This window comes from Lampetra fluviatilis, chromosome 68, assembly GCF_964198595.1.
Source record: "Lampetra fluviatilis chromosome 68, kcLamFluv1.1, whole genome shotgun sequence".
Classification (NCBI taxonomy): domain Eukaryota; kingdom Metazoa; phylum Chordata; class Hyperoartia; order Petromyzontiformes; family Petromyzontidae; genus Lampetra; species Lampetra fluviatilis.
Window position 1 is genome coordinate 5,834,117 of NC_136342.1, and position 15,914 is coordinate 5,850,030.

Genomic DNA, 15,914 nt, shown 5'->3' on the forward strand with positions numbered 1-15,914 from the left:
GGAGGAGGGAGGGGGGGTCAGCGGAGAGTGGTGTCACAGTGGTTAGCGCACTGCGCTAATAACTATCCACCACCTTAATTCTATTCTCTGCCCGACATCATTGGCGAGTTGAACAGATCCTGGCCCACTCCCACCCACCCCCACCCATTCCGACCCACCCACTCCCACCCACCCCCACCCACTCACTCTGACCCACCCACTACCACCCACTCCGAACCACCCACCCACTCCCACCCACCTACCCCCACCCACACACCTCTCCCCACACTCCCACCCCTAGATTTCCCAAACCCATCGCCATGGCTGGCATGGCAAGGGGGGAGGAGGGAGACCAGCAGTGCATTATCAAAAGGCCCCAGAGATTATTCCTCGAATCAACCAATTGTATTGTCCTCAAGTCTCAAGGCTACTTTAGAAGTGGGGTCCCCCACCCCCCTCCTGCTTGGTATGTCTTAGCCAATTTTTGTATTAACATTGTTTGTTGTTGTTCGGGCGGCGGTGGTTTAAAATCGGAGGGGGTGGCCGGAGAAAGCCCCGCTTACAGGAGAGGAAAAAGCACTCAAGAAGCGCACTGAGCAGACGGCTTCAGCAGCCTGCAGCGGGCCACAAGCCCTGAGCTGAGGGCCGTCCCTCGCACGCCAAATTCTCTGCTTGACCCACCAACCTCCCAGAGGCGCACGATCTGGATAACCGGATCTGGATACCCGAATCTGGATACTCGGATCTGGAAATCCTCCTCTTGTCATCTAGAACACGCTGGGTGGGGGGGGGGGCGCAATTATAAACCCAAAGTGGACTGCGTGGATTCGGGAGTATGTCGGGACACCCGTGGGCGGCTCTCAGCGATCAGCCGCTCCGTCCCCCCCCACAATCCGGTCCTGCGTATCGCCCACCCCCTCCTCCTCGACACACCGCGCCCCTGGTGCTGTGCGTGCCATCCACCCTTGCACAGGTGGTGTGCAAGTGTGCCCACCCTCGCCCACGACAAAAAGATTCAAACGGCACAATGGAAACGCAGCTGCTGCTGCTGCCAACCCACTGTCTCTACCAAGCGGTTGGCGGAGTTCCCTTTTTTTCTGCTCTCTCTCCCCCACCGCCCCCCTCCCCTTTCCCGCTTCCTTCGGGTCCTCACGAAAACAGCCAGGGGAGCAGCGTGGTCAAAACGAGAGAAAAAATAATTAAATTAAAATAAACGAGGGTACGCGGAGAGACCGCGGCTTCCACGCACCGGTAAGCCATCGCCGACTCTACGCCGCCTTCCCCAGCGGCTGGAGACGGTCAGCGCCAACCCAACCTGCGTGGCGTGACGGATGGTCGACTGGCTGGCAGGCTTTTAGAGAGCGATTGGCCGACGAACGGACACACACGCACGCCGGCGAATCGGCATCGTCGGCTGGGCGCCAGTCCGGCGTTGCGTCTAAGAGATGGCGACGTTTGCCGGCGCCGGCGATGGCGTTTGGCCAAAATTGCCGGCTTACATTTATTTAGTTAAATTTTTGGTTTCCCAAATTTTTCGGTGGAAGAGGTGGAGGGAAGCGAGGGAGGCTGGCTCCCTTTCGCCACTCCATCCAAAGAGCGGCTGCGGCAGCCACCGCCACCGCCGCCGCGGATTTCCGCCGCTGGCGCTGCCGAAGGTTTCTATTCAGAGCGAGATGGGGGCGCGTCCCTTCAGTGTGGAGGGTTGGACTGGCCCAGGTTGAACTGCTTCTGCTTCTGCTGCATCAGCAGCTGCTCCAGCGCCAGCGGCCCCGGCTGCATCACCGAGTTCGACCACAGCGACTGCACGGAGAGACAAACGACAGGCGGCGGGGGGGTGCCGCACGCCGCTGATTCAAACGTCTGCGGAGTAAAACAACTGGCCAAGAAAACGAATGCATTTTCGCGCATTACAATCTGAAGACGGTACTAGCCAGAGGATTAAATTTAGCTGTCACCCCTAAATATATACCAGTAGAGGATGTGATTTCTCAGATTGATGTAGCCCTCAGAGGCATAGGACACATCCATGCAGATGTAGCAAGAGCTGAAATAGCCACTATTCTTAAGAATGCTAAGAAACCCACTAGTAACATTAGCAAAAACGAACGCTCTGAACTCGCGGACCTAAAAAAGAGAGATGATATTGTCATCCTCTCGGCAGACAAGGGCAATGCCACGGTCATCATGGATAAAGATTCATACAACAACAAAATCCTGGACCTACTTAATGATGGGAGTTACTCCAAAATAAAAAATTATCCTACTAACAGCCTAACGACAAAAACTAACAAAATCATCACGAGTTCGACTTCCCTAATCGAACCAACCAAACGTCCCTCTCTAAAACCATCGGCGGCAAGACCTCCCAGACTCTATGGTCTTCCCAAGATCCATAAAGAAGGCACCCCGCTACGATCCATCGTGTCGACGATCAACTCTCCTACGTACAAACTGGCCCGGTTTCTATCAGATACTCTGCTTCCCTTCACAGGCAAGACCTCTACGGCAGTACTCAATTCAACCCAATTAGTCTCTATGGTCAAGGACATGGTACTATTTCCTGATGATATCCTCGTCAGTTTTGATGTAGTATCTCTGTTTACCAAGGTCCCAGTACCTGACACCCTAACAATAATTGAGGACTTGGTCCAACATGGATTGAATTTGGATGTACCTGCGCTGGTTAGGCATTGCCTCACCAACACTTATTTTACCTGGAATGGCACCTTCTACAAACAGATTGAGGGTACCCCTATGGGCTCCCCCTTGTCACCAGTGATAGCCAACATGTTCATGGAAAAGTTTGAATCAGACGCCATCCAGACATCCACCCTGCGTCCTTCCCTGTGGAAGAGGTATGTGGATGACACTTTCATCATTTGGCCACATGGCCTTCCCAGCATTGAACCACTTCTTGGACCACATCAATTCCAGACACCCATCCATCAGATTCACCATGGAAGTGGAGAAAGATGGTAAACTACCATTCTTAGATATTCTGTTTGAGAGGAGACCTGACGGATCCTTGGGACATTCTGTCTACAGGAAAGCCACCCACACAGATTCCTACTTGAAACCCGATTCCCACCACCACCCATCTCAAAAGAATTCTCTCATCAAAATGCTATACCACAGAGCTCATGGCATTTCAGACCAACACCACCTGGCCAGTGAATTAAGACATGTACATCGGGCCCTCAGGATGAACGGATACTCTGACCGCACCATCCGCCAAGCTGTTTCTCCCACCATACAGAAACAGCCACATGAAACTCCGATCAAAACTATCACGTTACCATACATAGCAGGTGTGACCAAAAAGATCTCCAAAATTCTAAACAAACATAAGATTCAAGTCCGATTCAGTACAGTACATAAAATCCGTGATCTAATTATATCTGTGAAAGATGTCATTCCTGACTTACAATACCCTGGAGTTGCAGTTGTGGTGATTGCTACATTGGAGAAATGAAACGTCATAGCTCTGATCATGTCCGCGAGCACAAGTCAGATCTGAAACACGGCAAAACTGATTCTTCCGCTGTTGCCGATCATTGCTACAACGCTGTGGGCTCTCATGAAATTGTCTTTTCCGAGACTAAGGTGCTCTGCAAGCTTCCTGGCTACCATCAAAGGTTTGTACACGAGGCCATCCAAATATACAAACACAGACATAATTTCAACCGTGATGATGGTTACAAACTTAGCAATCATCGTAAAGATGTTATTAACCATGCAAAAAAGATTTAACTACACATATTTGGAGCATTCCTGGCAGCGATTTCAGCCGCACCACCTCTACATAATAATAGGCTCAGTCAACCATTCTACACAACAAAGACTCATTTCCTGACAGCGATTTCAGCCGCACCACCTCTACATAACAAAAAGGCTCAGTCCCTTTTACACGCACCTTTACATCATCCGCACCTAGTTTACACAACAAAGGCTCATTCCTAACAGCGTGCTTCAGCTGCACCGAACCTCACAAAAATAATATTCAGGGCCTACCTTGGCTCCTCCTACCCTCAACCAGTATATATACAAGGACTGTTTTCTTGGAATCTCTCTCACTTGATACAGCTATCGTGCTGTGACGGTTCCACCTGAAGACGGAAGCTTGTGTTGCCTCCGAAATGTCGTGATTTTTATTTTTATTTTACTTTTATTAATTTAAATTTTTTACCTACGTGACTTTACCGAAAAAAATCTAAGAATATGTATATTTGGAGTTTACGTCTCTCTCTCCACGTGGTCCTTCAGTTTTTCCCTCCACATCTAGAATCAACATCACACAATTAGAGTATATGGCTGCTATACATTTTCACAAAATGATAAGCCACTTTTGTGATAGCCAGGTCGCTTCTGAAAAAGAGCTACACAGCTCAGTGGGGCCTTACCTGGTAAAATAAAAAAAATAGTTTAGTTCACACGTCACACCAGGTACTCATTTAAGAACGAGTCCACCAAGGGGAGGGCCAGGATTGGTTCATGAGATTGTGCTCAGTCGGTGGTAGCCGCTGAGTTTGTGATGGGGGTTTATTATTTCATTCCTGTTGCTCTGTGCCCTTCGTTACCATTCCCGTTCTGCTGTAATGTATGTATAGTGTAGTGTGTAGTGTAGTGTATAGTGTAGTGTATAGTGGTTTATAGTGTAGTGTATAGTGTAGTGTATCGTGTAGTGTATAGTGTAGTGTATAGTGTAGTATGTATGTTGTACTTCTTTTGCACCGTACGGAGCCAACCCTGCTAATCAGAGGTACAAGGGGGGAAGGACAACAAACTAAACACGAAAAGCAGTTGTTTTCAATTTAGAAAAGTAGTGTAGTGTATAGTAGTATATTATAGTGTAGTGTATAGTGTAGTGTACTGGGTAGTGTATAGTAGTGTAGCTTATAGTGTCGTCGAAAGTAGTGTATATTGTAGTGTGTGTAATGTATCGTGTATTGTAGTGTATAGCGTTCTAAAGAAATGAGTTTGTCAATCTAGATGATGATTTAAAAAAAGTGCATAGCTCCAGCGGCTTCCTAATATTGGAACGAAGAGCGTTCCAGACGGCCGGAGAAGCGCGTCTGAAAGCGCCGTGTGGCGATGTGGTGACCACCGCCTTTGTTCGACGGTCAGCCAAAAGCCGCTGCCGCTGCTACGGCGAGCATGAGCGGAGTGTCGCGTGATCGTGATGGTTTACTTTCCTTGACGAGATCAGCGAAGGAGGTGTATCGTGGTTCACGCGTGGCAGGAAGCACTTGGTGTGTGTATGTGTACTGTGTGTGTGTGGTGTAGTGTGTGTGTGTACTGTGTGTGTGTGAACGGTATTGGTAGCGGTTAGAACGTCGCGCTACGAACCCGGCGACGATTATCTGAACCGGTCCTGGGCCTCCTCTAGGTCGACTCGGCCTCAAATTAGTACCTGGTGCAGTGTGTAAACTGGGGAGACAAAGGCGGCCGGGCGTGGTGCTGGCCACCCACCACCTCATGTGCCGTGCCGGCCTTCATGGGAGCTACTCGCTAACAGCACTTGCCCCGAAAGTCTGCTCTGGCTGTACGGGGGATCTTTGTCTTTGACGAGCGCGGCCTCGTTAGCTGTACCTTGAGGTTGTCAGCAAGGCTGGGAGGAGGCTCGCTGGCGTGTTGGACACCCATCCATGGCGCGGCACCGCCGCCGCCACCACGAGATGTCGCGTGCAGCGCCTGAGATGGGAGCACGCGTGGAGGTGGGGGCCACGTGGCGTCCGATGGGAGGTAATCCAGCCCATAGCCACTCGCCGCTGGACCCAACACAGCCGCACGGCGGACAGAGACACGACGGCATCGTGTCGTCATCATCGTCATCATTTAAATCATCATCGTCGTTATTACATCATCGTCATTATCATCATCATAGTTATCATCCTGATTTGATCCCATCTGTAAAGGATGTGATTTCTGATATGCAATACCCTGGTGTCTACAAACTGAGTTGTGGCTGCGGCAGCAGTTACATTGGGGAAACTAAATGACATGTCTCGGGCCGCGTTCGTGAACACAAGTCAAATCTGAAACACAGTAGGACCAATACCTCTGCCGTTGCTGATCATTGTTTTAACGCCGTGGGCTCACACGAAATTGACTTTTCCAAGACGAAGGTAGTCTGCAAACCCACCGGCTATTATCAGAAATTTGTTCATGAAGCCATCCAGATATATAAACACAGACACAACTTCAACCGAGAGGATGGGTACAAAATGAGCAATCATTGGAAGGACGTTATTAACCAGGTAAAGTCTTAACTGATTGTGATGTTTCCATCCTACCTGCCTATGTCAGCTGTTATTTCTGACTCTCTGTGTATCTTTCTCTCTCTCTCTGTGCATCTCTCTTCGATCTCTACTCCAGTGACCCGGGGCTGCTGCGGGGTCCACTTTCTGCCCCGCCTCCTCCCCCCCTTCTCTCTCCCCCCCCTACTGCCGAGGCCTACTATACACTACACTATACACTACACTATACACTACTATACACTACACTATACACTACTATATAACAACCTCGTGCCAGGGCAGATCTCTCGCCTAATTCAGCAGTTTTTTTCTTGCTGTGGTTATCCCACCTGATGACGATTGCTTGTGTTGCGATCGAAATGTCATGATCTATTATTTTTCTACCTACGTGACTTTACGGAAAGAACCAAAGAGTATGGATTCCTGGAGGCACGAAAGCTTCAAATGAAGAAAGTAGCTTCGCTTGAGAGATCAGTGTCAAATACTACATATGGGACATTATACACGACATACAATTGAAACAATGAAAATACTGCACGTACAGTATACACATTTTTCACGACTAATAACTACGGTAATAGAAACAGAAAATATTTTCACGGTGCGAACCGGCGAAAAGTTGCATCGTGTAATTCGACGTTCTCCGAAACACCGGTCTGAAGGCTGTAACCAGTCCGGCGATCGTCAAAACACATGGTTGTGTTGAAACAAGAGCGTAGTAGTAGTATTACGAACATCACCCTGTGATCCAGAGTGTTATTGAGATTGGAGTGCGGTACAGTAAATACGGTAACTTTTTTACAGTAGGACACAAAAATACACACACATCACACCAAACAACATATCATACAAGAATGTGCAAAAATAAGATATTTTAAATCATAACGATAAGTGATTATACGGCGCCCCCTCCTCCCTCGAAGCCGGCGGATAATCGACGATTGACTGCACTCCGATGGATAACACTGGTCTACAGCAAAATGCTTCCGAAATAAATGTAGTCCAACTTTACTAATTCTGGGTTACTGAGAATGAAAATGATGCTTACAATTGTTGATTGGCTCTAGTTTCCAAGATTTGCTCCTGGGTCACTATATACGACCCTTGACTTAGGAATGGCGGAGGATAAGTGAGTTGTAAAGGGAAGGGATCTCAATTTAAACCAGAAATGACTAAAATACATCTTTGACTGGATCTATGAATAAATCTATGACTGGGATTGGACAGTCCTTGCTTTTTGAGCAACACAATGAATGATGAAATCTGAACCTGGTATTGCATCATACATGATATGAATTGCATCATGTTATTCCTAGAAGTCATGGATGATGTAATCATAACTCGGCTTACATCCCTCTGCTGAACAAATTGCCCTATATCAGCTCTAGAAATCATACAGTGTCGTGCTCTCTTATTTGTCAGTGTTTGATTTTGCAAAAGGACACATTTCTGTTAAGCCAAAGTGAGCAGAGACGCCTCGTACTTGTGTGAACAAAGCAGATAACTTCTGCTATGTTTGTGGTGAAGTGAGTTTTGCATCACAAAAGTGCAGTATAACCGCTATGGTTAAGAAAGCCTATCACCTTTATTTTGGCTGCACAATTGGAGATCAGGACAAGATGTGGGCCCCACACAAAAGGAAATAAATGCCTTTTTAAGTGCCAATGATTTGGAGAAAGCCAACAGATCATATCAGCAATGGTTACTTCGGCATGGCGCCTCCAGTTGGGAAAGGTGTGTCAAAGAAGAAAAAGTGGACTGTGCATTATCAAAACATTCCATCAGCTATACGCCCCGTACCCCACGTAGGACTGCCGGTTTCTGATGCACCAGAATCATTCTCACTTGAGTCAGCCAAGGAAGAGGATGAAACTTCTGGTCCTGAGCCATCACGGTCACATAACCCAGATTATCTCCAATCCTCCTCCTCTGAACCACACCTCATAGCACAAGGTGAACTGAAAGACCTTTTCAGGGATTTGGAACTACCCAAGAGTAAGGCAGAGCTGTTGGGCTCCAGACTGCAACAGTGGAATCTCCTATCAGATGATGTTTGGGTTTCCATGTTCCGTGACTGTCAAAAGGATCTTGTCTCATGCTTCTTCATGGAAGGTGATCTTGTAGCTTGCAACAACATCGATGGTGTGATGGCAGCCCTCAACATCGTTCTTGATCCAGATGAGTGGAGACTGTTCATTGATTCAACGAAGATGAGTCTTATAGCTGTTTTGCTGCATAATGGCAATGCTTTGCCATTCATTCCAGTTGGTCATACAGTCCATATGAAGGAAACCTATGACAACATGAAACAACTTTTGAGGTGCATAAACAATGACCGACATTAGTGGCAGCTTTGTGGCGATTTGAAGGTTGTTGCTCTCTTGCTTAGTCTGCAGACTGGATACAAAAAGTACTGCTGTTTTTTCTGCGAATGGGATAGTCGCGTGAGAAATTCCCACTACATCAAGATAGATTGGCCACTCCGATAGTCATTGCAGCCTGGGAGGAAAAGTGTTCAGTATCCACCACTTGTTGAATCAAGGATGATTTTCTTACCACCCTTACACATTAAGCTGGGTCTGATGAAGAACTTTGTCAAAGCCATGGACAAAACACAAGCAGCTTTCAAGTACCTCCGTGGAAAATGTCCAAGGTTAAGGGAAGCTAAGATAAAGGAAGGTGTTTTTGTTGGTCCTTGGATTCGTTAACTTCTTCGAGGTGATGTATTTGACAGTGCACTGCGTGGCAAGGAAAAGATGGCATGGAAAGTCTTCCAGTTAGTGGCAACACATTTTCTCGGAACAACAAGGCAGACAACTACAGGGAGTTGGTGGAAAAACTCCGCAAGGCATACAAAAGCCTTGGTTGGAACATGTCACTAAAGATACATTTTTTGCATTCTCATCTCGATTTTTTCCCACCGAACTGCGGAACAGTGAGCGACGAGCATGGAGAGCGATATTACCAGGACATTGCAACAAAGGAGAAACGCTATCAGGGCAAATGGAGTCCATCATTGCTTGCAGACTATTGCTGGACAGTGACAAGAGATGTTCCATTTAATGAATACAAGAGAGAAGCCAAGAAGCGCCGAGTAGACACTGAATACGGACTAAACTATGTACTAAAATATACATACGTTTTTGCCTTTTGTTTCATAATACATTTTATTTATATAAATCTTTTGCTGATTTTTTAAGTGTTACATAAACAGGACAGGTGACATGTTATCACGTAAAGCAACCGTAAACACATGGAAAGACCTAGGTTTACAATTTATGAGTAAAACTCTATCTACAAAATATACATAGTCGTAAAATGTGTAGTGACATCGGGGATGACATCGGGGATGTCACTGTATGGTGTCGGCCTGGGAGGGCCGTGGCGTGCGATGCACCGTCATCGTGTACACCCCGTAGGCGGGTGTAGTACCAGCCCTAGCGGGGCTTGGTGAGCGCTGGGATAGCGCGGGCACCACACATGGCGTGCAGTGCGGGCTCCCACAGGGGGGGGCGGGAAAGTGTCAGCCCAGGGACAGGGTTGCCCTGGGCCATGGCACACTGGTTGACCCTGTATACACGTGATCCGGAGTGTCCACAAAGAGGGCCCGCAGGTGGATTGGCTAGGGGGTGATCACGTGTCCGGGGAGAGCTCCCGAGAAGGATCGAGGGGGAGCTAGAACACTCGATAAGGCGGGCGGGGCCAAGGGCGGAGCGGCCCTGATCCGGGGGGGATATAAGGCGGGTCCCTGAGAGCGATCGGGGTTCTTCGTTCGACAGCTGGAAGCCCTACGTCTACAAGCTGGAAGCTCTACGTCCTACGAGGCATCAACACGTGGTCGGGGACCCTTCGTAGCTGTAACTCCTACATATCAGTGTAGTCAGCTGGGTGGTCACCACCCAAGGCTGTATCTGGTGAAGGGGCAGTTACCCCTTTGTGTTAGCGTGTTGATGTTACAATAAATGTGTTGCCTCTAAAGAACAACGTCTGCGACTCAGTTGGACTCACCACAAATGTAAAAATTCAATATATTTGGAACAGTAGCCAATCAGTTGTTTAAATTGTCATATCTGAATTCAGCACATCAAAATCCATAATAAACAGCACATTTCATCTCTGAAGCAGATGACGTCTAAAAAATTGTAGATCAGTGTCATCGATGATCGACTGCACACTGATTGATCATCGATGATCAATTGCACTCAGATTGATAATCAACTGCACTCTAATTGATGTAATCGATGATTGACTGCATTCCGATTGATCATTGACGACCGACTGCACTCCCGATTGTGGTAATACAACCCAATCGGTGGATCGTTTGAACGTATTGGGTTGTACAGTATACACTAGTGGCAAGCGGTACAATAAATAAAGAAAAAAAGTTTCCCCCAAATATGTATTTATTTCCTTGCGATTTTCAAAGTCCCCTAGTCAGAAAATCTTGCGGGGTTGGTGATGGTGGTGGTGGCGGTGATGGTGGTGGTGATGGTGGTGGCAATGGTGTTGGTGGCGTTGGTAGTGGCGGCGGCGGCGGTGGTGGCGGTGCATCAACATCGGTTGTCGTGACGTCGGAAGCGGTCGGGTTAGACGGAGCATTTATACAAGCGGTGTGGCTGACGGACACACGAAGCTTCACGCAGTCTGCTGCCGTACAGCGGCAAAACCCAGCCCCGACGACGATTGGCTGGCTCCGCGTTCCAAATGTCAGCTTGGACTCGTGCCCTACCCAGACTTGGTCAAACGGTTCCTCCTCCATTAATTTATGGAATCATTTCTTGGCGGACAGTGGCATCTGACGCCTGCTGCTGAATATTTGGAGTTTGCGTCTCTCCCTCTCTCTCCCCGTGGTTGTGTGGATTTTCCTCCAGGTCTTCCGGTTTTTTCCTCCACATTTAGAATCAACGTCACACGTTTCAGAGTATTTGGCTGCTGCTATGAATGTCCACTTGCTTGAGCTATCATTTGTGATGGCCGGGTCGCTTCTGAAAAAGAGCTGCACAGCTCAGTGGGGCCTTACCTGGTAAAATAAAAATAGTTCGTAGTTTTACCAAGTAGGGTTTCGCAACAAATATTATCCATCAGTGTTTTTTGGGTTAGATAGCATAAATATAAATGAGTCGTTAAAACCGCCACCACCCGACACAACCATTTAACTCTGGCTGTCCGCCTGATTATGCTGGTTGTAATTACCAGTGAAACGTCAAAGTACTCAAATTGTTAATGTTGTAGTGGGTTTACTCTCCAACACACCGGTTAGTGCTGTACTAGTATACACTATACACTACTATACGCTACACTATAATTGTTAATGTAGTAGTGGGTTTAATCTCTAACACACCGGTTAGTGCTGTACTAGTATACACTACACAATAATCTGCTATACACACCACTATAATCGTTAATGTAGTAGTGGTTTTACTTTCTAACACACCGTTTAGTGCTGTACTAGTATACACTATACACTACCCTATACACTACACTATAATTGTTAATGTAGTAGTGGGTTTACTGTCCAACACAACCGGTTTGTGCTGTACCAGTATTGGCACGCTTTGTTTATGTGACAAACCTTACTAATTGGCTGTGTCGGGTGGTGGCGGCGGGCTTAACGACACAATTACATTTACACAATCCAACCCAAAAAAACCTCGATTATGGACTTCATAGTTTTGTAAAAAGATTATTGACTCACGTCACCTCCATACGTTCGAATGGGAAAGCTGCTCAATCTGAATGCAACTTCTGATGGACAGTTCTGCAGCTCTACTCAAGGGGCAACAATTAGTGGCACCACCGGTGTGGTGCCGCTAATTATGTCCATACAGTAAACCACCGTGGTCTGAGCTCATTCAATGGAGGAGGAACAGAAAAATGACACGAACCCTCTCTCTGTCTCAATCTGTGTCTATCTGTCTCTCTCTGCCTTTCTCCTGAAGCCCTCTCGTCATGGCCAGCAGCAGACTTCGATATTGGTGTCTCGCTCCAGAAAACACATCTTGCCATGCGCAAGATTAGACTTGAGTACATTGTGATCTGGGCACTGTTGTTCTCAAGAGCGCAGGGAGAGAGGTGCCACCTGCGCATCGCAGACAAAGCCTGCGGTGGTTTGTAAAGCCGGACAGCGGTGTTGCCGTCTAAGCGTGATCCCAAATGGAGTAATTTTCAAATTTGGCCCAAGACTGTCGCGCAGAAAATGTATTAACGCAGTTCGATCGTTCCGGCCGCAAAGCAAGACGGCGCCCGTTGTCACGGCTAACGCTCGACGCAGCAAATAAACCGGGGCGGTATTCCGCCGGTTACGATGACGTACGTGTACGCCATCGGAACGGAGTCGGAAGAAAAACTGATGACGTACACTACCGCTTCCTCCGGCCACTAACCCACCCACCTACTCACTCATTTATTCACGCACCCACCCACCCACCGACTAACCCACCGACCCACCCACCCACCCACCCACCGACCCACCCACCCACCGACCCACCCACCCACCCACCCACCCACCGACCCAGCCACCCACCCACCCACCCACCGACCCAGCCACCCACCCACCGACCCAGCCACCCACCCACCGACCCAGCCACCCACCCACCGACCCAGCCACCCACCCACCGACCCAGCCACGCACCCACCGACCCACCCACCCACCCACCCACCGACCCACCCACCCACCCACCGACCCACCCACCGACCCACCCACCCACCCACCGACCCACCCACCCACCCACCGACCCACCCACCCACCCACCGACCCACCCACCCACCCACCCACCGACCCACCCACCCACCGACCCACCCACCGACCCACCCACCCACCGACCCACCCACCCACCGACCCACCCACCCACCCACCCACCGACCCACCCACCGACCCACCCACCCACCCACCGACCCACCCACCCACCCACCGACCCACCCACCGACCCACCCACCCACCGACCCACCCACCCACCCACCCACCGACCCACCCACCCACCCACCGACCCACCCACCCACCCACCCACCGACCCACCCACCCACCCACCCACCGACCCACCCACCCACCCACCGACCCACCCACCCACCCACCCACCGACCCACCCACCCACCCACCCACCCACCGACCCACCCACCCACCCACCCACCGACCCACCCACCCACCCACCGACCCACCCACCCACCGACCCACCCACCCACCGACCCACCCACCCACCCACCGACCCACCCACCGACCCACCCACCGACCCACCCACCGACCCACCCACCGACCCACCCACCGACCCACCCACCGACCCACCCACCGACCCACCCACCCACCCACCGACCCACCCACCCACCCACCGACCCACCCACCCACCCACCGACCCACCCACCCACCCACCGACCCACCCACCCACCCACCGACCCACCCACCCACCGACCCACCCACCCACCCACCCACCCACCGACCCACCCACCCACCCACCGACCCACCCACCCACCCACCGACCCACCCACCCACCCACCCACCCACCCACCGACCCACCCACCCACCCACCCACCGACCCACCCACCCACCCACCCACCCACCGACCCACCCACCCACCGACCCACCCACCGACCCACCCACCCACCCACCCACCGACCCACCCACCGACCCACCCACCGACCCACCCACCCACCGACCCACCCACCCACCGACCCACCCACCGACCCACCCACCCACCCACCGACCCACCCACCCACCGACCCACCCACCCACCGACCCACCCACCCACCCACCCACCCACCCACCGACCCACCCACCCACCGACCCACCCACCGACCCACCCACCCACCGACCCACCCACCCACCGACCCACCCACCCACCGACCCACCCACCCACCGACCCACCCACCCACCGACCCACCCACCCACCGACCCACCCACCCACCGACCCACCCACCGACCCACCCACCGACCCACCCACCGACCCACCGACCCACCCACCCACCCACCGACCCACCGACCCACCCACCCACCCACCCACCGACCCACCCACCGACCCACCGACCCACCCACCCACCCACCGACCCACCGACCCACCCACCCACCCACCCACCGACCCACCGACCCACCCACCGACCCACCCACCCACCCACCGACCCACCGACCCACCCACCCACCCACCGACCCACCCACCCACCCACCGACCCACCCACCCACCCACCCACCGACCCACCCACCCACCGACCCACCCACCCACCCACCCACCGACCCACCCACCCACCCACCGACCCACCCACCCACCGACCCACCCACCCACCGACCCACCCACCCACCCAGCGACCCACCCCTCCACCGACACCCACCCACCGACCCACCCACCAACCAACCCACCCACCAACCCACTCACCCACCCACTCACCCACCAACCCACTCACCCACCCACTCACCCACTCACCCACCCACTCACCCACTAACCCACCCACTCACCCACTAACCCACCCACTCACCCACCCACCCACCCACCCACCAACTCACCCACCAACCCACCCACTCACCCACCAACCCACCCACCCACCGACCCACTCACCTCCTGGCTTCTCTGGCCTCTTCCCGTTCCAGCGGTCGGCGGTGGCGGAGGTGGTAGCCCGGCGGTCTGTGGGATCCAGGGTGCCGATCGGCCCAAACATGGAGGAGGGCGGCGGAGGGGAGCTGGGTTGGGAGCTCTGGGGTGACTGGCTCGCCGGGGTGGAGTGCTCTGTCATGACCGCCACACAAAAGGGGAATCCGCTCATCAGTCGACCGGCTCCAGGCGCAGTTCAGGAATCACTCGCCACCGACGGGAGACAAAACACTCGTTGCCAAGTATCAATCGTGGCCAGGTAGTTAACATCTCTCCATGGTGGCTAGATGTTAACTATCGCCACCGTGGCCAGAAATGTTAACGATGTTGTCAGTGTGTGTGGTCCCAATCGAGTAATTTGCTGTGTAATTTTTTACTAATTTGCTAAATGTGGACCCTGACGCTCGCACACAATGGGAGCCACAGTGGCTAGGAGATGTTAACTCCATCACCTGGTACGCAGGAAGTTGTGGGTTTGATCCTGATCCTGACGCCTGCTATATATTTGGAGTTTGCCTGTCTCTCTCTCTCCCTGTGGTGGTCGTGTGGATTTTTGATCCGGGTCCTGCGGTTTTCCCTCTCCACACTTAGAATCAACAAGCATTCAGAGTATTTGACTACTGCCGCTATAAATATCCACGTGATAAGCCACTTCGTTGAGCTATCATTTGTGGTGGCCAGGTTGCTTCTGAAAAAGAGCTACAGTGGAACCTCGGTATACGACCGCTTTGGAATACGTCGAATTTGGTACACGTCGTGTTTTTTCGAGAGAAAAATGTCTTGGGATACGACGATACGACGCCTTTGACAGAACTTGTATGGGTCGGGATGAGTCACCACGTACTGTACCCTCTTATGCCCGTTCACGACTGTAACAAAGCGAGAGGGGCGGGGGACGTGGGGGAGAGGGGCGGGGGACGTGGGAAGGAGGGGCGGGGGACGTGGGGGAGAGGCTCAAGGGGCGTGGGGGGCTGCCCCCATGGGGGGTGGAGCCCCGGGTCGAGGCACACGCGACGTGCGGGGTTGAGGCACGCCACGTGACCAGCGCAGCTGGCAGCAACGCGGTCACGTGGCTTCTGTATGCATTTTAGTAATTAGTGTCTAAATT

The 15,914-nt window shown here is 51.7% G+C and overlaps 1 protein-coding gene across 1 annotated transcript in view; it reads right to left on the minus strand.

The window, feature by feature from the left end:
* Positions 1–255: 255 nt before the first annotated feature.
* Positions 256–15,914, minus strand: part of SMG7 (SMG7 nonsense mediated mRNA decay factor) — a 61,260-nt gene continuing 45,601 nt past the window's right edge. Inside the window, 3 exon segments of the mRNA XM_078883000.1 lie at positions 256–1,779; positions 5,569–5,747; positions 14,774–14,941. Of these exon segments, the coding sequence (XP_078739126.1) occupies positions 1,669–1,779; positions 5,569–5,747; positions 14,774–14,941 (458 nt within the window). The 3' untranslated portion in view covers positions 256–1,668.